General features: G+C 45.2%; 1 protein-coding gene across 3 annotated transcripts in view; it reads left to right on the top strand.

Moving 5' to 3' along the window:
• Mcph1 (microcephalin 1) overlaps window positions 1-24,540 on the top strand; it is a 203,649-nt gene that overhangs the window by 63,460 nt on the left and 115,649 nt on the right. For 2 of the 3 annotated variants that reach the window (XM_029532152.1, XM_021218977.2), the window contains 2 exons: window positions 9,692-9,729; window positions 11,891-12,053. In XM_029532152.1, coding sequence (XP_029388012.1) covers window positions 9,692-9,729; window positions 11,891-12,053 — 201 coding nt within the window. Of the gene's footprint in view, window positions 1-944; window positions 1,018-9,691; window positions 9,730-11,890; window positions 12,054-24,540 lie in introns of those variants that run through there. The other variant, XM_029532153.1, reaches the window with a different exon arrangement.

Raw genomic sequence — 24,540 nt, forward strand, 5'->3', positions numbered from 1 at the left:
TCCCAGGTGCTGCTGGGCACAGGTAACTATGGTGTGCCTCTCCCAGGTGCTCCTTTGACCTCCTTGAAAGCAGGGCACCTAGTGTCTGACCTGGGATGGCTGTTTATACAAGCAAATCAGACTGTGCCCTTCGATGCACTCTTGAGTTTATGCTACCACTCTGGCACTAGAAACTGCCTTTGAGTTCTCCTTGGCATCCCAAGGGTATCCCAGCTTGCAGTAGCCATGAGTCTTCAAATTGAAGGACAAAATTCAGTGTGCTACAATAAAGAATAACTTATTTAAAGATTAAATACAGAGAAACTAGGATTTCCTCCATCCCCAGACTATGCATGGCAGGTTAGAACAGTCAGGTGTGTGTGGTATGGGTGGGCTTGATCCATAATCAAACCCTTCACTTCCCAGATATGTTTCCCATGGGGACTTCTATTGGAAGGTTGAAAGAAAGCAGATACAGCTTTCTTGAGGTCACACTGTCATCTAGACGGAGTTGTTGAACCAGGGTCAGACAGACAGAGTAGGAAAGAAAGACACATCAGGATGCATCTTAGCAGGGTAGTCACCACAAGGAGGCTGTGTAAGACAGATGTCTTGGGCCCAAACTGAGATCTTAGATGAGACTGTAGAACTAGAAACGGGTGGGGGTGAGGGGAGGCAGTAGAGCTCTGTTTCTTTATTTAAAACTAAATAACCAAACTTTAAGGATAGATTCCAAGGCAATATGTAGTTTTAAATATTTCCCTTATGTAGTACAGTGGCATGCACATATGCAAAAAAACCAGAGTTAAGAGCTTTGATTCCAAAATCTCTGTCATGGATCAGGCATGATTATGGTAGTACAAAACTGCATATCTACTTCTTAGTAGCATGAAATTTTTATTTGCTTCAAACTCAAAGCAGACAAGCCGAAAGATCTCTCAAGCCAGATTCTGTTATTTTCACAGTGGAGACAACATCTCTGTAAACATCCATCCGTTTAGAGAGAGTACCACACGGACAGAGCATGAAACCAACAGAAGCTGGCACCAGACCCGATAGAATTGAAATCAGGTTCCTACTGAGACACCATCACTCATAGGGTCAGTCCCTGGATTCTTTGGCACATTCCTAGATCTCCAGGGTTGCGCACAAGGACTCCTGTGCTCCTTTCTCTAGATGTGGCAGCAGGACCAGGGCCCTGTACCTACCCCGGGAGAGACAAAGCCACCATCCATCACTCTGTTCAGACTGGTGTAATTCGAGGATCCCCTCTTGAAAACTGTAGGAAAAGGACAGAAGGAGCCAGGGTTTTAGAGAGCAGCCTATTAGTTTATCTCACAGGTATTATGAGGGCACATGGCAGTGGACTTCTAGGTCACCAAAGAAGAAGCGGGGGGAGGGAGGGTATTCTTTTTGACTCTGAGAGCAGGGAGTCTGGTCAGAACACAAAAGGTGTGAGGGGTGGAGGGGAGACTCATTGATTATCATTGTTATTTTCTTGGTGGTACATGACTCTGGTAAAGTTTAGCTTTGTCATAGAGAATCAGCTCCCTATAAGACCAGAACAGGTATTATAGCCATCTATAATATTAGATGTGTCCTCCTGGTCTTTTCTCATAACACTGAGCAAAATTTTCAGATTCTAATTAAATCGTTGCATTATGACTGTTACCTTACAGCATGGCTCTCATTTGGCGCTAAGAGTATCGGATTATTGTCATTGAAGAAAATCAAGCACCTAAACTCACTCAGCTTCTAGGTCTGTTTTTGAAATCTCATACACAAACAAAGTTTGTGTATGGGCACAACTCAAATTCTTGTGTAATTATACTGTGAAGATACATATGAACACTTTAAATATGATTATTAACTTTGTAGCACTTGGGAATAATTCATTCAAGTGGCTCTCAGTTAAGACATCCATACAAAGAAAGGTCAGGTGGCCTGTCACTTGTAAAACGGGCACTGCAAAGCCATCCTGGAGTACAGTCTTAAGCCGTCTTCTTGTACTTTGTCATTTTGTGTGATTGACATTGATGTGTTGTCCTATGAGTCTACAGTCACATCACCTAGAGAAGTTTCTGCTGCTCCTCCACCAAGGTCAAGGGGCTTCTCCTGCCCTCAGAGCTTCCCGTGAGTGAGCCTCCTTCCTGAGAGAAGCTGGCAGTGGGTAGATAGCAGGGAAAGAGCCTGTGTGTTTGTTAATGGGCCAGTACACAAGTGTCTCACACATGATCAAAACCTCAAACGTGTGGGGTTGTTGGAGCTCGGAGCACTGTGCCCAGAGGAAAGGAAACAGTGGAGGAAGCAGGGCCATGCAAGGCCTCCGTCAGCCTCCCAGCTTGGCCTGAGGAAACTGAGCTCAGACTGGCTCTGCTGCCACCATGGTGATTGACTTACAAGGCACGGGGTTCATCAGTTCAACCGTTCTTTGTTCTTACGGAGCTAATACCATCTACAAGTCCTGACCCTGTTGATTTTCTTTTATTTTAAGTGGTGATGGGCAGAGATTGAGACAGGATGGTAGCTTTGAAACTCCTCTATTTTTCAGCTAAAATACTAAGTTCACCGTGTTAGATAAAGCCCCAAACCCACCTTTCCAAGACACAGTCTCTCTGTGATGCTGAAGAGTTTGGCCAAAACCCGGGGAAAGTTCTAGAAACACCCACTAATTGGACCCAGTTTTGGTCCTCAGCTTTTCTTCCCATCACTTAACTGAAAAACTAAGTAAAGGAAAAAGTTCTGAGGACACAGAGGATGGGTAGGGGCAAAAGAAGATGCAGCTGGAGGTAAAGGTCTACAAAATGGTTTCTGTTAGTGCTGAAGAGCTGGCTCAGCAGTAAAGAGCACTGGCTGCTCCTCCAGAGGCTCCGGGTTCTATTCCCATTACCCACATGGTGACTCATAACCATCTTAAACTATAGTTCCAGAAGATCTGACACCCTTGCCTGTCCATTCTAAGGGTACAAGGTGTCCACATAAGGCATACAGCCATGCATGCAGTCAAAATACATACATGTTATATAAAGTGAAAGATATTTTATTATCAAGTACCTCTAAGGTTTTTATGTGGGGAAGAGAGGTGGCTTAGGAGTGAAGAGGACTTGCTGCCCACCAGAGGACAGTCCTTCAGGCAGCTCATAATGTAACTCCGGCTTCAGGGATTTAATACCCTGAGCATTTGTGTGCGTGTGTGTGCATGCCTGTGCCTGCACACACACACACACACACACACACACCTCTTTAAAGAAATAGTTTCATTTATGACTCTCAGAAATGCATCCCACTGATTTTGAGGCATTTATGTCTCTCTGTAAAACACCCCATAAAGTGAGCAATTCTGCTTAGGTGAGCTCTTTGCAGTGTGGCTCCGGTCACTGTGTTCAGGGGGAGAGTTCACCTGTCTTTCCAGCATCATAGTTCCAAGTCAGCAGCCTTCCAGCCTGTGGATTAGGATGAGCCTGCTGGTCCCCTTTTCAAACCACTGCCCACCATCTGACCCAGGCCTTTTCTCTAAGTGGCTGAACTTCTAAGGCCTCTAATGGATCCCGCTTAGATAATCATGGGCTGTTATCCAGGCCTGGACCCTGTCCAGTCCAAACATTGCTCAAATAAACTCCAACTTAAAATACAAGCGTGTGGATCTTGAAACCAAGGAAGGACTACCCTGTGACTCAGGAGCAAAAGCTTAGCAGGTACAGTGGCCTAGAAGGTGCTTTCATGTGATCACGCAGTGGTACCAAACCGATAGATAAACTGAACCAAACTTAATCAAACTGCAGTTTCTAAGTTGGGCAGCCAGGTTCAGAGACCTGATCCAGGACTTGGCAGGCAACATCTGGGGCCAGAAATTAGAAGAGACATCATCAGCCTGATGGTTGTAGTTTGGCATTTCCCTCATCTGAACAAGGCCTGATCATCTGCTCCCCTGCCTGCCAATGACTGGAACCTGCCGCTGTGCCCAGCTGGGACTGTTTAACACCATGTTTACCACTAAGGCTTTTGCTGAGTTTAGACACTAAATTATAGTTTATCCTGTAAAGACTACGGGTACTGAGGCATCCTTAGACCTAATTTTCTGTGACTTAACAGTTAATTTATTAACAAGTTAGTTCTCTCCTCTTCCTCAGAAGAGACTAGGTCCCGTTTATATAGGACATCAAATGGCCAGATTCCCACACATTGCTTTCTCATCAAAGGCTAGTAGAGAACAAAATAGAAAATGAGAAAAAATTCTTAGCAAAGTTCTAGAGACTCAGCCTAAAAAGCCAATGAAAGATGTGTCTTGGTCTGCACTGCCTGGGGTGCACTGCTCAGCTGTGGGGTTCACAGGTTTCACCCTGTGCAGAGTAGGTCTGCTGGGTGTTTCAGGAGACTCTCAAAACTGAAGCAATTTTTTTTTAAGGTACAGGAATGACTCTTGCACTGATATAAAATGAATATTGGGCATATTCATTTGTGAGGGAATCAGAAAGCCCTTATGTCATATTCAAAGGATAACCATATTGAGAGAGGGAAGAGGAGAGCGGAGGGGAGGGGAGGGGAGGGGAGGGGAGGGGAGGGGAAGGAACTGATATTACCCATAGGCTGTGGGCTGTGAGTCACCTGCTTAATTCAGCCTTCCACTCCCCCTTAGTCCTGTAAAGCCATCAGGATTGGCCTGATGTCCATTGGCCATGATAGAGTTCATGGCTTTCTTTTGGTGACCATCCTGGCTTTGTCTGTGGGCCTCTCACACTCTGTGGACCTCATCCTGCCTTTTAAGCTGATTTTTAGACTGTCACGCACATTGAAATGGGTTTGCTAGTAGTTTCCCCACTGGAGGAGTGTGTCAGTCAGCTTCAGTTTACTGTTACAAACTACCGGAGCTTGCTGTCTTATGAAGCTTGGGTGATCAGCTGGCCCTGTTGCTTTGTCCTCTGGTGATGATGCATCATGGTAAGAGATTGTAGCAGAACAAAACTGCTCATATTTTGTGGCAGGGAAGCAGAACTCTTTTGTGGGGGAGGAGAACTCTTATAGAACACACACTCACACCACACACACCCAGAGGACCCCCTTTCCCCACTGTCCTAAAGACCAGGCCTATGTTTTAAAGGTCCTATCACCTCCAACATCAACATATATAAGCTTATTGGACCTTGAAGACTTAAATTATAGTGGAGAAAAAAATCAGTTGAGGCCCTACTGGGTTGAAATCTCATGCCCATAAACAATCATCATACATATTATGTAATTGTTACTTGTCTTGTTGCTATGACAAAACACGGAACAGAAGCAACATCATCTGGGCTCCCAGTCTGAGGGTGCCACCCATCACGGCAGGGCACACAAGGCAGCAGGAGCTTGAGGCAGCTGGGAGCATGGCACCTGCAGTCAGGGCCAGAGAACGATGGACACTGGCGCTCAGCTTGCTTCCTCTTTATGCAGCCTGGCCTCCATCCCCTGGCATGGAGTGCCTCACAGCCTAGTCCAAAGCTTGGCCCCATGGAGACTCTAAGCCCTATCAAGCTGCCAATCAAGATCACCTGTTGGGTGTTACACTCAGATCTCACCTCCAGTTCTGAGTTTGGCAGCTGCTGCCTTTGCGACTGTGTTGACTTTGTCACACAACCTCCTGTCCTGCCAGGCTCCATCTCTTTAAATCACTTGTAGCAGTGACAGGTACCAATACCTGTCCTGTTCTTAGGAGACCAACTGCTTGGTGAATGGGAGGAGTCACGCTGGATATATCTCCAAGTCTCTCTGTGTGCCGTGACCTGTACAGCCATATAAGTGGGTGTGCTGGCTTCCTTGGTAAGTCATTCTCTGTCTTTGCTCATTATCTGGCCATGGCACCTTTTAGGGCAAACACAAACTGTTCCCTAAATCTTACCTTCCCACCAGCCACCATTGGCTACTGAGCCTCCAGCTCCTTCACAGTCCCCTCAGGCTGGTTTTCTACTGTGTTGGTTTTTAAACAGCTGGTGGAATAGGCGTCATGTGTCATCTCAGTGGGACTTTAGTGGTGTTTCCCCAGTCACTTGGATGTCTAACATCCCTTCTTGACAGCTTTCCCCTCCTTTTCTTCAGAGCCATGTCTTTCCAAGCTGCTTGCTTGCTTTTAAAATTGAGACTTTGATTTTTTTTTTTTTTGATGCACTTCTCTTTTGTTTTTTTTCGAGACAGGGTTTCTGTGTATAGCCCTGGCTGTCCTGAAACTCACTTTGTAGACTAGGCTGGCCTCGAACTCAGAAATCGCCTGCCTCTGCCTCTGCCTCCCGAGTGCTGGGATTAAAGGCATGTGCCACTACGCCCGGCCTATACACTTTTTTTTTAAAACTTTTTATTTTATTTTATTAGATATTTTCTTTATTTACATTTCAAATGCTATCCTGAAAGTTCCCTGTACCCTCCCCTCGCTCCTGCTCCCCTACCCACCCACTCCCACTTCTTGGCCCTGTTCTCGGTCATATAAAGTTTGCAAGACCAAGGGGCCTCTCTTCTCGTCAACTAGACCATCTTCTGCTACATATGCAGCTAGAGACATGAGCTCTGGGGGTACTGGTTAGTTCATATTGTTGTTCCACCTATAAGGTTGCAGCTCCACTTCAGCTCCTCCACTGAGGGCCCTGTGTTCCATCCAATAGCTGACTGTGAGCATCCACTTCTGTGTTTGCCAGGCACTGGCATAGCCTCACAAGAGGCCGCTATATCAGGGTCCCTTCAGCAGAGTCTTGCTGGCACGTGCAATAGTGTCTGGGTACACTTTTGTTTTTTAATATGTATTTTTGCCTGCATTTATTTCTATGTACATAACATATGTGTGCCTGGGACCTACAAGGTAAAAAGAGGGCATAGGCTCCCCTGGAACTGGAGTAGCAGAGAACCTCGGTTCCCTGGAAGAGCAGCCAGTGCTCTTAATCAAGGAGGCATCTCGCAGTCTTTTTTTTAACATTGAGTTGTTGGGGAGGCCAGAGATTGGCATTAGGTGTCTTCCTTGACTCCTCTCTCCCTTGTATGTAGAGACAGGGTCTTTCATTTCTGCCTAGAGCTCAGTGATTCAGCTAATCTAGCTAGCAAACTTGCTCTAGCCAGTGCCTCTGGCTTCTGACCAATGGGGTTACAGATGGCCACCCAGTATTTGCTTGGTTTCCTGGAGATCTGAACTCCAACTCCCACACTGTCACAGGCACTCTACCCTCTAAGCTCTCTCCCCTGCCCTTCAAAAGCATTTTGAGTTTCCAGTGGACAATGTTGTGCCACCCGTTGAATTTATTCTGTGTTGTTCTTTTCTATATTGCCGTCAGTGGGAACTGCTTTCTTAATAGACTTTTCTGATCATTCCCTACTAATTTGTAGAAGTATAACTAGTTTTGTGTGTTGATCTTATTTCTTGAAGCCTTGTTAAATTTATTTAGTTCTCGTGGTTATTTTTATTGAAAAGCCAGAAAAAAAAAAAAAAAAAAAAACCAAACCCGTGTAGAATCCAATCTGTGGGTAGAAGTGGTTTTACTATTTGCTTTCCAGTTTTAGTCTCTTTTATTTCTCGGTCTTAATTGTCTGGCTGGCACAGTGGTTTAGTTTTTGAGCAGAACAGTCCATCTGGGGGTTAGAAACTACCCCCAAAGGATGCTGGGAATCACCAGCCATGTGCCGACGTGGCTGGTATGTAAAGCCATGTAGCACTCTAGAGAATGAGCTTGTGACTGAAGAGAACCTGTGTTAGGCAGGTGGTGAGGGGGTACGAGGTGTGTGTGTGTGTGTGTGTGTGTGTGTGTGTGTGTGTGTGTGTGTGTGTGTTGGGGGCAGTGGGGGCAGTGGGGGAGGTGGCCAGCATCTGTTTGCCAGGCTCCATCAGGGTAGAGACAGCTTGTTCCCTTTAGCTGTGCCCTGGAGCGATGCTGTCCCTGGCCTGTGGCTCCCTGGACTGTCCCACCCCTGCTGTGTCAGAGATGACAGTAAAAGCCAGTGTAGGGTCAGCCAGGATCCTGTTGGATGATTGGAGTCTCCCACATCCAGGCCTTGAATCTAGAACCAATCCAGACAGCTGTGCTTTTGCCTTGCATATGGGTTATCAGAAGTGCGGAAGGGGTTTACAGTAAAGTGTTAAGGGAGGTTAGCTAAAAGCATGGGGAAGTGGTTCTGTTAAGGGGCATCCTTGGAGTTCTTCCTCTGCATATCTTTTACATCATCTTCCCTCTGTGTTCTTTAGTCTCCATCTTTCCCAAAAGTACAGTGTCTAGTCTTCAATATGTCTCCTTCAAGGAGTGTCCATCCTGTCATCAGTGTGGTTTCTCCAGTCAAGAAACAGTTGATGGACTAGAGAGATGGTTCAGTGGATAAGAGTACCGACTGCTCTTCCAGAGGTCCTGAGTTCAATTCCCAGCAACCACCTGGTGGCTCACAATCATCTATAATGAGATCTGATGCCCTCTTCCATGTGTCTAAAGACAGCTACAATGTATTCACATACATAAAACAAATAAATTTTTTTAAAAAGGAAACAAACAAATGAGACTCCTCACTTCAGTTACAAAGGATTTTGTATAGTGTACATTCATATTTTGTATAATGAATAATGTAAATTCACACACTCCCATGGAATGCATGCTGTCTGAAAGGCAGAAAGTTCTGAGAAACTTGTAGTGCACTCATGTATCTAAGCATATTTTCATAGCATTTACATTTTCTATACATCGGATTTTCAGGGGGTTTTCTAGGTTTTTAATAAAAATAACTTGGAAAACTAAATAAATTCAACAAGGCTTCAAGAAATAAGATCAACACATAAAGCCCGTTATACTTCTACAGATAAGTAGTGAGCAGTTGGAAAAGGATATTAAGAAAGCAGTCCCACTGACAGCATTCACATGCTGAAGTGGTGGGTATGTGCATTTGTGTGCTCGAGTAGATGGTTAGTTCCTGTTCTTGTCCTGGGAGAAGCAAGGTTTATCTTGAGCCCCAGTTTGAAGAACCGGAGCTGGGAAGTCGGGAGCTTGAGGAAACTCAATGCTTTTGCTCTCAGGAAACAGAAAGAGATGAGGGCTGGTACTCAGTTGGTTCTCTTCTGTTTATTCATCATCTAGGGAATCCCTCACAGATAGGCCCAGACATTTGCTTCCACATCTTTGGAATCGACAACCCAAATTAAACATAACACTAACTAAAAATGTTGAAAATATCTTGTTGGGCAAGCTCTGGTAGTACCCATTAGTGCTGAGGAAGGAGAATTGTGAGTGCCAAACCAGCCTGGGCTACATGGCCCTTGAAGCCCTATATACCGAAACCCTGTCTCAATAGCAACCACCACTGCTAAGCCCATGCCATTTTCATATAAGCAGATAGTAGTAGCCCAAGAATCCATGAGATGTGTGACATTTGCTGGGTCCTTCTGACCACAAATAGTACCGTACAGGAGTGTGTCTGAAACGAGGACATGGTTGACCATAATTTAGGAAGAATAGACCAGTCTTTAGAGCGCCCTCTCATTCCTTCATAACTTTAAAGTATACACTTTGAGATTTCCTGTTGTTTTTTTCCAAGTGCTATAAAGTTCTTGTGTGTGTGTGTGTGTGTGTGTGCGCGCGCACATGTGTATGTATGTATGTATGCTTAAATGTTTGTATTTAAGTGATGTAACTGTTTGAAAAACTTATTAAAGTTCATTTCTGTAGGAAAAATATTTCTTACATTTTGACTGTTTTTTGTTCTTCTCTTTTGAAATCTCTAGCCAACAAGAACATTAGTCATGACAAGCATGCCATCTGAGTAAGTATTTGTTGTTTTGATAACTTTCTATCGATTGCAAAATTTAGCCTTTTCTTGTATATACTGTAGATCTTTATGCCTTTAGGCCATCCACAGAACTGGACTGGGTTACTTTTACTCAATGTAACTGGTATGGGGTGGGTTAGAAGATCACTGGAAATTAAAAATGTTGTTAAGTGTGGGCAGTCGAGAGCAAAAAGCTTTTTGGGTCCTTTGTATAGCATTAGGAAATTTTGTTTTTTGCTTTTCCTTTTGCTTGCTTAATTCCTTATGGTTCTGTTTGTCTACCCCTCACCCTATGAATGTTCAATAAACTGAGCAGTGCGGGTTAAAACATTTCCTTACCGATCTTAAAGGAACACTGTGGTAGGAAGCGTCTCCCCCTGGTCTAGAGCAGCTATCTCTGCATCTTGTCGAAGGGTGAATGGCCTGCTGGCATGCTCTTATCATCCCCTTAAACAGTTAGCACAATAAAGAACATCCAACAAAAATATACAGTGCTATATTCCTTGCAAAGGGTTTTCAAATTTGTGTTTAAAGGGGAAAACCACATTTTATATATATACATATCAATCATAGGTCTTGAGGTTTTAAGACTCTCATCAAAACATTGGGAACTTACACACTTGAGAAAGCATTCGAGGGTAGAGGTGGTCGGCCTTTTTTCTTACCCAAGGTATGGAAACAAAAGCACCAGTGCTTTAAACACTGTCTGTCATATATTGCAAAGGAAGACTCCTCCTACTTTTATTAATAATTTATGATGTGCCACAGACACTATAGTCTACTCTAGAAATGCTGAATATGAGCATAATAAAGTCCTTGGTTATTCTGTAAGTTTTTAAAAAATGATAGCCAGTTATTTTTCCCCTTAAAGGATTGAAAAAGAAACCTTTTTGTTTTGGGTGCACAGCCCTCAGCTCCCTTCTCATCTTACACATCTTGTGTATCTTAAGGAGACCTTGGACAGTCTGATTCCACATCTGATTAACAGGGCCATAAAACAGCAGTTGTTCCCAATTAGCACATCCATAAGCTGCTGGTCGCCGCCAGGCTTGGGACAGGGAAGATCAGATATTCTGAAGTGAAGCTCCACGCTTAATCCTCTCTGAGACGCTAACACGCACAGAGTCTCCAGGTTGGTTGAGGAGGGGCCATCTTGACCCACTCTGCAGAACCCTAAGATTAGACGTTGATGGAGGTCTGCCCTTCTCACAGGGAGGCTGAGCCCTTGAAGTGCTATCTATATGTGGGAGATAAGACGCAGAGATAGTCTACAAACTTGGAGCACAGCAGGCTGCCCATTGTGTGAGAGGAGAGAGGCTCTTGTCTCTGTGACACAGAGCATAGCACAGCCTAGGAGGCCTTGCTCATAGTTCCTGATTCACTGGGGATTTCCAAACTCTTCTGGATCAGGGGGCCATGGATATCAGCAAGCACACTGTAGCAGGAAGAAGCAACAGATGAGAACTAAAGGCCTGCGTAAGGATGCTAGAAGAACATTTTGAAAGCCAAAAAGGCATTCCTGCCATTAAGAAAATGACAGGTTAAAGGAGCTAGTGAGTTTGGGGAATTAAAGAGATAATTTGAGTCCTTTCTTTTTTTAATGGGGAAAAAAAACTGCATCTGACACTTTAATAATGTTACATTTTCAAAGTAAAGTAAGCAAATAATAATCTGTGTCCTGGGCTAGTGGAATTCTTGTAAGCAAAGGTTCTGCTGCAAGCCTAATGACCTGAGTTCCATCCCAGGAACCCTTGTGGTAGAGAGAAGGAAACTACCATGACAGTTGTCCTTTGCCCTTCAAACAAATGTCATGACACACATGCATACATGTACATGCATACATACATACACGTACAAAATAATGTATGTTTTAGAAAAGCATGCACACACTGGTCAAGTATGCACGAAGTACATAATCTGCTGGACAGACGGACAGATGGCAGAGCCTGGCTCCCAGTGCCTGAGCTGCTCCTACACAGCCTGTGCCTGTGCGGACACCATCCGTGGCCTCATGCGCTTAGACTTGAGGTGTGAAGTGCTCTTGTCTCCGTAAACCCCATGTTGTACTGCAACCAAAATGAAGCCAGACTTTGAGCCTCTGTTTCTCTGCTGCGCACGCAGCATGGCATCTGACTGTTGATTCTCCGGTCCACAGGAAGCAGAGCCTCATCATCCAGGTGGTGAACACACTGAAAGGCTTTTCATTCGCACCCGAGGTCTGTGAGACCACCACCCACGTGCTGGTGGGAAAGTCTGTCCGTACCCTGAACGTGCTGATGGGGATTGTGCGCGGCTGCTGGATTCTTTCTTATGAATGGGTAAGCCTCGCGCTTGTTGTTTGTTTTAAAATGAGGTGTTCGCTAGATCCTTTTGACTCCAAGTGTTGATATGAACAGTGGTACCTATGTACACCTACGTGCACCGGAGTACACCCTGTGGGCCCTTAGGTGTCCCTGAGAGCTGGGGAAGTTATTCTTCCTGCACCCACACTGAGAGTCCCTTGGAGAGATACGAGCTAGAGAAAGGCAGGAACCTTAGGATAAACTCCCAGCCTCCGGAGAAAATGAGATCAGAAGAGACTTGGACTAAAAACACACACTGGATTTTCTCACACGCCACGAGTGCCGCTGTGTGTTTGACTAAGGAGCAATGTGAACTATGCTCCTCGTGATGGCTCAGAAGCCAAAAGAAGAAAAAAGAAAAGTCCTGAGATTGTTTGCACAGATGGATTTGCTTAGGAGGAAACATGTTCCTCTAATCCCGTTTGGACATGTTTCACCAAGCACACATGGGTCCGTAACATGATTTGCTCTGCATTTAAGGCAGTCCTTAAGGATGCAGCATCCTTTTTGTAATTGATAAACGTTGCCGTGGTCTGTCAGTCAGCGTGTTTGTCCTTTCATCCTCAGCCGAGGGGTCACTTGGAAGCCCACCAGCTCATTGCTAACGGGAGCAGCAGCACTGCTTACTTACTTGTGTTATGATGACGCCGTCCATGGTCCTTTCTCCTCACCCAAGAATGCACTACATTAATACTGGGTTAATTTAATCCTGTAGGATTATACTAAGAAAATAAGCTACAGATGTCCGCTTAAGAATGGCTCTAGTCTCTTTCCCGTGTCATAACCCACAGGTCTCTGTTACATAAAGGTTAACAGGGGTTGAGGAGAGGCGAGATTGCTAAAGTGCTTGCTGCACATGACGACCTGGGTTCAAATCCCAGGGCCCCTCCCAAAACTCCTGGTCTGCTGGCATGAACTTGTCATCCATCCCACCCCTGCACAGGAGGCTACAGGCATATCCCTGGGGCTGTCAACCAGGCAGCCTAGCATGATGGTCAGATAGATCCCAATTGAGGGGTGGTGTCTCAGGAAACAAGGTGGAACCTCTCTCCTGAGGAAGAACAGGAGGCTAAACCTCTGGTGTCTGTGCACATGTGCACACACAGGAAAAAATGCAAAAAGGCTTAAGAGTTTTCTGTTTAAAATCTTGATGTGCAAAAGACTGAAAGTATTCTGTTCTGTTTTGTTCTGGTTTTGTTTTGTTTCTCGAGACAGGGTTTCTCTGTATAGCCGTGGCTGTCCTGGAACTCACTCTGTAGACCAGGCTGGCCGCAAACTCCAAGATCCGCCTGCCTCTGCCTCCTGAGTGCTGGGACTAAGGCATGCGCTACCATGCCTAGTTGAAATGAGTCTTAAAAGGTGATGTTTTCAGAGGCCATGCTTGCTTTACCTAGTTACATCTGAACACTGCCTCTGCCTGTCTATGTGAAATACCACCGAATCGCTAAGCTTCAGTAACTGGAGTCCCTGTTTTTCTAACTTAAAAATGTCTTCAGCACTTCATCCTTCAATCCCTCTTCCTTTCATGTTTCAGAAGGAAACATGTTTCTCTATAAACATACGCATCCACACTTGCTGCTGTGCCAGTCTGTTCTCCTGGGCGTTGAGCATCCAGGAGAGACCAGATGAAGGTTTGGGATACTTACTGTCTACTTAGAGAAAGACACTTGTAGGTGAGGGGCACAGGAAAGGAACTGCTGGCGTCCCAACTCCATGACATAGTTACAGTTTCTGTTCTGGATAAGGGAGAGCATCTGGAAGAGTCCAGAGCAGAGAGAAAAAGGAGCCAACTGGATATGGCTAGGGGTTCTGTCCTTCAAGAGAAGGAAGAATAGGGTGAGAGGGAGAGAAAAGGTGGGCGGAGGAGGAGAAGGAAAGGGAGGAGCACAGAGAGAGAGAGTAAGAGGACATCAAGAGATAGAGGGAGACTATGGGAGTACTGAGAATACAGGATGAGTATCTGGAGCAGGAAGGAGCCTAAGGTGTGGGCTTTGAAATGTTAACACCCTGCTTGAGAATAGGGACTAAAGGACCCTCAGTCTCTGTTCCATCTTTATCCCTTTAGAAGGTTAGTTAGTGATCATTGTGGCAGGAGGCGTGGGGCAGTAGCTGGGGGCTTACATTATGATTCCCGGGTATCAGATAGAGAGAGAGAGAGACCCTGAGCCTGGTTTGAAACCTCAAAGCCTGCCCCTAGAGACACACCTACTCTAACAAGGCCACACCTCCTGCTTCTCACACAGTTCCACTAATGGCACTAAGCATTCAAACACAGGAGCCTCTGGGGCCGTTCTCTTTCAAACTGCCGTTGTTGCTGTCCACCAGTCACCACAGTTTTATATAAAAACAGTTCATAAAATAAGTCATCATCATGGAACTACTTCTCATCCTCCAGCTCCCTTAAGCTTTCCATCCTCTTTGCTGTGCTGTTCCTTGGGTCTTGCAGAGTGGTGTAGAAGCCCAGCACCCAGAAGCCACTTACTCTCAATTACAAGTTTCTGTGTTAGCCGCTGCCTTCCCTGTGCAAGGCAGACCAGGCCAAGGAGTCTATGGAAGGTGATTTGACCTCACCCAGCTTAACGCTGTTAGCAAATTCCTCACTAGAGCCTGGGTTACAGAACCAGATTTAAATTTCTTCTCATGGAGCAGGCCTCATATCCCATCCAATACTTGGGCTCTCTCAGAGCCTTCAACTACTGTGTCCCAGCAGGCAGTCCTTGTGTGGTTTGTGAGCACTGTTCTGGAGGGCTGCATCTCATGCATAATGAAAACGATTGCTGTGCCAGCAGCCGCTAGCCCACCACTGTGTAGCACCAGTGTCCGCCACATCAAGCAGATGTCTGTCCCCGTAACTGACATCTGCCAGGTTTTCCCCTTCTCTACCACAGCTGCAGCTTTCCTTAATGTTGGAGGGGAGGGGGTGTTTGTTTTTCGTTTTTTCCTTCTTTTTTTAATTATTTTTTTTTTATTTTATGTATATGAGTACACTGTAGCTATCTTAAGATACACCATAAGAGGGCATCAGATCTATTGCAGATGGTTGTGAGCCACCATGTGGTTGCTGGGAATTGAACTCAGGACCTTTTTAAGTGCTTGTGCTCTTACTGCTGAGCCTTCTCTCCAGCTCCTGAGCCTTCTCTCCAGCTCCTGAGGTTATAAGTTTTTGTATTGGATCCTTGAAAGATGGCATGGACCTTGCTGTCAGAGGACCTCAAACTCTGCGGTCCTTCCTCTAACCCCATCTCTAGTGCAGTTGGGGGATTCTTAAAATATTCCCTTTGGCTAGCATGAGAAATTTAGCTCCAAGGAAAACATTTCTGAGAATGTTTTTATTTCAGGGTTTGTGTAGTGTTCTCGGGAAATCTCTGTGAAATTGTAGCAGTCCTTCAAAGTCAGATGGCTGCCTGTGGCCAGTCAGTCACAAAAACTCTGATTTTGTAACACAGTTTGGTCCAGATTTTTGCCTAATCTTTATTTTCCCATTAGAGCACATGGCTAGTAATACCTGTGTGTTCATAGGGCACTAATTTCCTCAGTGTTCACTCTGATGTCTAGAAAAACAGTGATTCTTGTTTTTCTGACTTCATGACAGAATTGCCTGGCAGATAAGTAGGAGAGAAAGCCGTGCCCAGTCCTGCTGTACCTGGGAGACACGGAGTACCTCATCAGAAAGCAAGCTGATCTGACAGAGTCTCCGTCTGGACTCAGGGTCAGTTAAACATACTGCTTGCTGTAGGAGTCATCAGGCACCCGGCACCTTGTCGTGACTTGCTTAGTGTGCCTCTTAGTCTCTGATTCCTCTGCAGCCTGGCTCTGCCTTTTTGCCACTTGTGCTCACTAAGAGGATAGCAGAGCGTCCTGTGACCCAGTCCCTCCCTCGTCCTACTCTCTCTCCAGTCAAAAACAGCCTGGCAGCCACAGAGAATTCAACCCCTTTTCATATTATACACATGTCGTCTCTAAACATCTCACAAACAAAGCTTGATAAAAGGCTTTTAAAAGTTAAATCCACTGTAAATCCAAATATTTCTACAAGATTTTAAGGAGCTTACTATAAATAATCAAGTGCTTCCTGATTCAGGAAGAATGAAACAAGTTTCTGCCCTAGAATGGTGTGAACAAACCCAGGCTTTCTCCCCTTGGCTCACTGGCATCAAGAATGGTGTCAACTGTATAGAGCAGAGCATGTCACTCATGTGTGCTCTGAGCCACTTGCTTTCCAGCCCTTCCTAGTGCTCATCCTAGAACCTAAGCCAGGTCCAGCCAGAACCAGATCTGCCTCCCGCTTGGTCGGTGCCTTACACTCCCTTCCAAAGACTACTCAGAAGTCGGCATCATGAAACAACCTCTCCATGTGAACCTTACATTAACAGATTGTAAGGATAACTTTTTAGCAAATCACAGTTGCTCTATCACATTCACATCCAGACTTTCTGCTTTGTCTCCTCCTGCTCCTCTGATGGGCAGCTGTGTACAATCTTGGGTTAGCTTGGCCACACCAGGCAAGGATGGATGTCAAGCTCCCAGGGATCTGCTTGAGTGGCCTCAATCCAGAGAGATTTCATCCGTGCTATTGGTTATGGCATGAGGGCATGCAGGCTACAGAGCACTTGATATGTGCCCACTTGCCGGTTTCTTCAGAGCATTTTGTAATAGAAACTACACTTCTAAACACATGTGCAGATGAGGATGCAGTACTTGTCTGACTTGAACGTGGGTCTTGGAGACACCCTTGGTCAAGGCATTGTCCCAAGGCAATGGCCACAGTCAGTTATCTTACTGTACCCCTGTCTTATAGATTCTTTCTACGGGGGTAAAACTGTAGAGTCTGTCTGTTTCTGTCCCCAGTGGTATACCCGAGGACTTTTTCCACAGGGAACTGGCTATGGACATAAGGATTCTGTCTGGAGCCCTTCCCTAATCCTCTGTCATCGTTTTTGTCCCTCTGGCAAAATCCTAAAGTCCTTTTCCCACACTGGAGGCACAGACCGCCCCAAGAACATATTAAAAACACAGCCACACGATCCCCCTGGAAAAGCCGGGCCTTGGCGCTTACCTTGATGAGAACAGTGGGGACGTATCTGGGAGCCTCTGGAGTCAAGGGCATTTTTTTCCAGAGAGAAAACACCATGAGCCACCAGCACCACAGGCTTTACCATGGACAAAGCTGTGCCACCACTGTCTCTTTCTTTAAGGTGACCAAGGGCCAAGTGTAGCTTCCCAGGCTACTATGAGAAAGGGTGGGAAGCCACTCAGAGTAGGAGGTAGGCTGTTGTCTTCCTGTCCTCTGCCCTGAATGGGTTTCAGGGAGGCCAGAGCAGAAGTAGAGGAAGCAGCAGCAGCGGGTAGGATAATTCAGACAGAGAGACACGCCCGTGGCCATGACAAGGGCTGCTCTAGTGCCAGGTAGGTTAGAGAGCTTGTCTGCAGCCTTTGGGTGCAACAGAGTCGATAGTGTGTGTGATGTGGGAGTGAAGGGAACAAGGTGACTCAAGCTACAGTTTTACAGGTGACAGCCGTGCAGTTCTACATAGGAATGGTGAGGGAGAAAAGATGGACAGGCCAGGGGCAGGTATTCAAGGAGAGGGAGAGGGAGAGGGAGAGGGAGAGGGAGAGGGAGGGAGGGAAGGAGAAAGAGAGAGAAAGAGAGCCAGAGATGGAGGTATAAAGTGTCATGGGTTGATTATGTAATGAAGATGAAGAGTAAGAGTAGGCCTTAGGCTGGAACAACCCTAAGGAACCCAGAAAGATGGACAGGAGCAAGCAAGGATACGGTCTTACACGTTATAAACACACTCACTTTTTCACACTATGGAAAAAGTCCTGGATTATAGTTAGTTTTAAAGTATAAGTTTCTGTGTCAGGCAAATAGTTTCAAAGAATTAAAGCAAGAATCAGTAAATAGGGGCACTCAGCCTCGCTCAGCTTGTCCCTATCTCTGTGACATAATCTTGGGCTTAGGTGCCAACACTGTTTCTCCTTTGCCACTAAATCTGGATGCTAGATCAAATATCGGGGGCCTGGTTCCCCTTCCTTATGAAGGAGAACTCTGGGACATTACCTCCACATTCAACTGCAACCCAAGTTCAGAGCTCACTTTTAAAAATGTGTTAGTGAGCTGGAGATGGCTCAGCATTAGGAGCACAGACTGCTCTTGCAGAGGACCAGGGTTAAGTTCCCAGCACCTACACAGTGGCTCCCAACCATCTGTGACTCCAGTTCCACGCAGTCCTGTGCCCTCTTCTCGTGTCTGCTGGCACCAGCTATGCACATGACACACATATGTACATATAGAGGAACACTTACAACACAAGAGATGACACTTCAGTTAGCAGCCTCACTTTCTTTTGTGGCTTCTTTGTTGCAAGTTCTCAAATAATTTCTAACCCTGCTCCTGTCTCATTGTACCAGGATTTAACCTTGAGCCACGTGGCTGTCGTGGAGTGCTGAGCTATATCCACAGCCCAATCTCTGATGGCTCCATCAGTCTTACTGTTGGTAATAGCATGGAATATTTAATCTGTTGGCATGTGATGGAAAGTTCACCCATAATTTGGCTTAATTGGAACTTTCCAACCACTGTCTTTCACCATCTGTCATTCAGATCCTTTCCAGTGATGCCAGGAGGCTGTCGGCTGTCCACACTTTCAGGGTTTCTGAACTTTATCCCCAAGCTAAAGCAGGCAGCCAGGGAGCATTGTACTTATACTATGCTAGTCCGACCTGGAGTGCTGCTGCAGCGGAGGGGACTTGAGCGCCAACATCAGCTGCGAGGAGAGCTGATAGAGATACGTGGTTTGTACTACTTTTCAAAACTATAGTTGACCACATCACTCACTTTCCTGGGTGTTAAATTTTATGCCTGACTCTTACAGTGCATTCAGAGAAAATAAATGTTATGAAAGAAAAAAAAAACAAAAACAAACATTGTTCATCCTTTTGCTAGAGAAGAAGGAAGGGACTGCATGTCAGCGTGTTCACCAAGTAGGAACAGCCTGGAGTGTGCTTAGAGTAACCCTCTGTCTTTGCGCTTCCCAGCTGGTTTTGTTTTCTGCATGTCCCTGCTGCTGTGTTAACATTCTGCACACCTAATAATTTATCAAGCTCTGCCCATCTCCGGCCATACACAACCTTAGGGACCTTTGTTCCAGCACGCCTCTGCCAGGATGTGACCACCAGTCACGATGCTTGAGGTTACAGAAGTTACAGAACTCTGTCTTCATCATGGCCTCCTCTTCTGCCCAAACCACCACAGAGTACCACCCCAAGCAAGCAAAGACAGCATTGCCCCAATGTTCCAGGAGTTATTTCCCCTTGAGTTTTGTTGAGTAACAATAGAACAATAGAAGGAGCACACATGCAGTGGATCCCACTCATAGAGTTTTTAGTTTTTGAGCACTCCTGACTTTCTGGCACTTCACTGTAACAAAATATTGACTTCAGTTGTGTAATTAAAACAGTATCTTGCTTCCTACCCTTCGCCATGCAACCATTCTCCCATTAAACCACGCCCCTCAGGACCCGTAAAGAGAACTTTTGTTACACGACTTAGAGGTTCTCATACTCTCCTTGGCACCCAATCAGACCTGGGGCCCAGTGCCTATTTTCTGAATGATTAAATGAAAAGATGCATGACCTATTTCTTTAGAACTTTAGGTTCTTTCACACCCTAAGTTGCCAAACTACCTATGTAATTAGTATCTCTCTTATTTAATTTCAGTAAAATATGTGCCTTGGTGCTAATTTTTAGAAAGTAGGATAAACTTCAGTGTTTCCTTTAGTAACCGTAGCATTCAGAGTGTTGCCTTGTTGGTCACAGTAACTTGTGCTTTGGTTTCATACTGTGAAGTGATGTTTCTGCTATTTATTTTAGTTACATTGGAATTTGTTATAGTTATTTCTTTGTTTTTATTCTGATAAGGAAAGTACGTGCTCATGCTATTTATAAAGATGTTTGGATTTGACATCCAAGTCCAGTGGTGAAATGCCGGGTCACCCTGGTCACTGCATAGCTTGTTTGAAAAGTGGCTATGACTGAGCAGTTTAGTCTCTGGATCTCAGAGAAACCCATTTTTTATTTTACTGAAGTGGAAAGGACCAGGTCTAGCCCAAGTGCTCTATTCCATAGAGCTCAGCTCTTGTGGGACTGCTAAGGGATATGCAGCCATTTCCAGATGTGGTTGGATACTCCTGGAATCCCAGAGTGCAGGAGGCAGAGGCAGGAAGGAGCCTGACTTGTGTGCAACTCAAACCATGTGAGACCCTGTCTCAAAAAGCCACATACTTTGTCTATGCTAGCTAGCTTTATGTCAGCTTGACACTAGCTAGAGTTATCTGAAAGGAGGGCACCTAGAATTGCAAAGTGTTCCCTAAAATCTGTCTGTAGGGCATTTTCTTAATTAATGATTGATGTGGGATGGCCCAGCTAGTTGTGGGTGGTACTGTCACTGGGATGGTGGACCTGGATTCTATAAGAAAACAAAATGAACAATCTATGAATAGCAAACCAGTGAGCAGCAGCCTTCCATGGCCTCTGCATCAGTTCCTGCCTCAAGGTTTCAGCTCTGCTTGGATTCCTTTCCTGACTTCCTTCAGTAGTAGACTACAATGTGGAAGTATAAAGCAGATAAAACTTTTTCTCTCACTTGCTTTCGATGATGGTGTTTTATCACAGCAATAGCAACTCTAACTAAGAAACATGCAAAAAAAAAAATTATATGTCAGTATGCAAATTTATCTAGTCTCTCCCACTGTTAATATCTTCTTAAAAGGAGAGAGTTATTTATTTTGGATAGTGTGTTGATGTCTTCCGTGTCACTAAACTTTTAATTTCCTGCCTTTGGGGGGGGGGAGGGTAATACCACAGTGTGGTGGTTTGAATAAAAATGGCTTTATAGACTTGTGTTTGAATACTTCATCCCTGTATGGTAGAACTGTTTGGGGGAAGATTAGGGGCGTGGTCTTTTTGGAGGAATCGTGCCACTGAGGGCAGCAGGCTTTGAGGTTTCTCAACACTAACACCATTTCCAGTGGACCTCTGCTTCCTGTTTGTGGATCAGGATGTGAGCTCTCAGCTGCTGCCTCAGCACTGTGGCTTCCTGCCGTACCATGACGATGATACACTCCTATTCCTCTGGGACTGCAAACCCCAAATAAAGCTTTCCTTCTACAGATTGCCCTGGGTGTGGTTTTTATCACAGCAATTGAACAGTTACTACCTGGAGTGGGGTGTCACTGTGATGGGCCCGATCATGCTGTCGTTTGGAGGGATACAGAAGACTTTGAGGGGGAAAATAACTGGGTAGTGGCATGCATGCTTTTAACCTCAGCACTCAGGAAGCAGAGGCATGCAGATCTCTGAATTCAAGGCCAGCTTGGTCTACAGGGTGAGTTCTAGGATAGCCTGGGTTATCTTGTCTTTAAAAAAAAATAAAAAAGAAAAAAAAGAAGAGGAGGAGGAAGAAGATGATGACACAGATGATGGTGACATCTGAGGTGATAAGGATGACAACTACTTTGGAACTTTCAGAGTGGAAAATCAGTTGAACACCACAGTAAGAGACATTCTCTTACGCAGTTCACCATCCATGCTGAGAGCAGCACAGACTGTCGAGGCTCAGCGCAAGTTGTTTCAGAGGCAGCAGTCCTCTCCAGCTGGGTTAGAGGTCGCTCTTGCAGTGCTTGGTGGTAAAGGCCGTGGCTGCTTTCTGCCCTTGTCCTAAGAATCTGCTTGAGGCATGATTGAGAAGGACTAAGTTCTTTGGGGGAAGAGATCTCAAGTCAAGTGTGTGGACCTATTTTGGAAGTGTGGGAAGGCGTGGCCTCATTAGAGGAAGTATGTCACTTGGAGTAGGTTTCAAAACACTCCTGCCATTCCCAGGGATCTCTTTCTGCCTCTCACTTGTGGATCATGATGTGAGTTCCCAGATGCCGCATGAGCTGCCTGACGTCATTCATTTTTTTTCCATCTTCGTAAACTTCTGACTGCAAGCTCAAATGCACTCAGAGTCACCATGTTCATGGAACTCTATCACAGCAATAGAAAAGTCCCTGGTACAGACAGGTCAGAAGGTGCTGCATGAAATCTAGGTTCTGATATGGGTGGTAGTGATCTAGATTGTCCCCATAGGTATCCACATGCCCAGGGTCATGGGTCTGGAGAAGTGCTGTTTCCCAGCTATATCAGTGCATTATTACTTAGGGTTCCTATTACTGCAGTGAAACACCATGACCAAATGTTGACTTAAACTTGCAGATCACAACCCATAAGAAGTCAAGACAGGAACTCAAAGCAGGGCTAGAACCTAGAAGCAGACCATGATACAGAAGCCATGGAGGGGTGTTGCTTACTGACTTACTTCCCATGGCTTTCTCAGCCTGCTTTCTTGTAAAACCCAAGACCACAGCTCAGGGGAAGCCCTATCCCTACCCCCACCCCCATTGATCACTAGTTGATAAAATGCCTTACAGCTGGATCTCATGGAGACATTTTCTGAACTCAGGGTCCTTCCTCTCTGATGGCTCTAGCTAGTGTCGAGCTGACACATAAAACCTGCCATGTAGCCAGGCATGGTGGCGCACGCCTTTAATCCCAGCACTCAGGAGGCAGAGGCAGGCGGATTTCTGAGTTGGAGGCCAGCCTGGTCTGCAAAGTGAGTTCCAGGACAGCCTGGGCTATACAGAGAAACCCTGTCTTGAAAAAAACAAAAACAAACAAACAAACAAAAAAAACATGTGCTCAGTTACACAGAGAGGCTGTTTCCCTGGTGATCTGCATCTGCCAGTTCTGTTGGTCAGCACGAGCATCTGTGCGGATTGGTGACCTGCAAACCTTTAATAAATGGCTCATGGTCAAGGGGATTCATGCTCACAGTTGGTGAGTCTTGAATTCAACACTTCCAGTCTCTGACCCATATTAGTTCCAGAGGTGACCTAGGGGTCATCTTTATTCTCAGAAAGGCTCCAACTTTCACATGGTAGTTGCAAATGGATGGGTTTCATACTAACCTATTCAAAGCCACTGTGTCCTTGGGGAAGCAGTGACACTCCAAGCCTCAGTTTACTAATCTGTAGCAGGTCAAGACCATCTCTATGGTGTCAGCAAATATGAGCATGTAGCGTTATCATGCAAAGAACCTTGACACTTTTCTGGAGCATTGTTAAAGTCATAATTTGGTAAAAACCCTAACAGCCTTATACGAGTTCAGAGGCCAGATGATATTTTAATGATATCTCTATCATAGACAAATCCATGGAGATGAAGTCTGGTCAGTCATTGTCAGGATGGAGCTGGAGAGAAGACAGGGAAGACTTTGTGGGCATAGACAGGCTTTTATCACAGTTTATGCTTTGACTGAGGCAAAGGCAGGCAGAACTCTGAGAGTTCAAGGCCAGCCTGGTCTGTATATCAAGTCACTGATACACAGACCCTGTCTCTGGAAGAAAACAGGGTGCTGGAGGGATGGCTCAGTGCTTAAGAGCACTGGCTGCTTGACCAGAGGACCCAGGGTTGATTCCTGGCACCCATACTGACTCACACCCATCTCAAGCTCCTGTTCCACATGATCTCATACCTCCTTCTGGGTTGTCCTAAGATACTGCACAAACATATGTAGGCAAAGCACTTATATGTACAAAATTTTAATATGAGTATTGGAATATGTCTGTCTACAAGCTTTTTTTTTTTTTTTCACTAAGCTTTGAAACTAGAGGTGGGGTGACAGGACAATGTGTGAGAACTGCATGCATATGGAAATAGTTGCTATTATTAAAAACTTGCATGTGAAAACCTGTTCCAATGCGGCAGGCCCTGCATCTCCTAAATGTTCTTGCTTGTACCTTTTAAAACAACTTATGGAATTATAGAAAACATTTCTTGGTGTTGTGAGATAGGGTGGAAATGCATAGGGATAGCTTACTTTGGAACTAATATTATTGCCTTGAAACTCTGCCAGTTCAAGTTGGGCTCTTTGGAAGACCAGACCTCCTGTTTTCTGGCTCCAACGTGCGTGGGACATAAGTAACCATTTACTTTGTCATTAGAATTAAACTGTTGGTCTGTCTCTCTGTGTCTCTCTCCCCCTGTCTCAGTCTTTTCCTCCTCCCTCCTCTCTCTCTCTCCCTCCCCACTTCTCTCTGTAATGACATGGGCACACTGTTCTACTAACTGCCTGGTTACTCTTCCATTGTTAGAAATGGGTGACACACATTATAAATGTGAAGGATTAACTAGCTTGCCCTTTGTCCCAGGCTGTGTGCTTTCTCTGTGTTTAATCAGTTCTTTATACTGCCTATTTGGGGAAGAACCACAAACTTAATTCATTACCCTGAAACAGCTAAAATGATGCTCATAGTCCAGTTTGTCCTAACTTTCGTTGTTTGAGAAAAATTACCATAATCATTAAGACTGAAGCTCTATGAGATCTGATGGAGAGATATTTATAATTTGAAATTTATGGTTTTA

This window comes from Mus pahari, chromosome 19 (genome assembly GCF_900095145.1).
Source record: "Mus pahari chromosome 19, PAHARI_EIJ_v1.1, whole genome shotgun sequence".
Taxonomy (NCBI): Eukaryota; Metazoa; Chordata; class Mammalia; order Rodentia; family Muridae; genus Mus; species Mus pahari.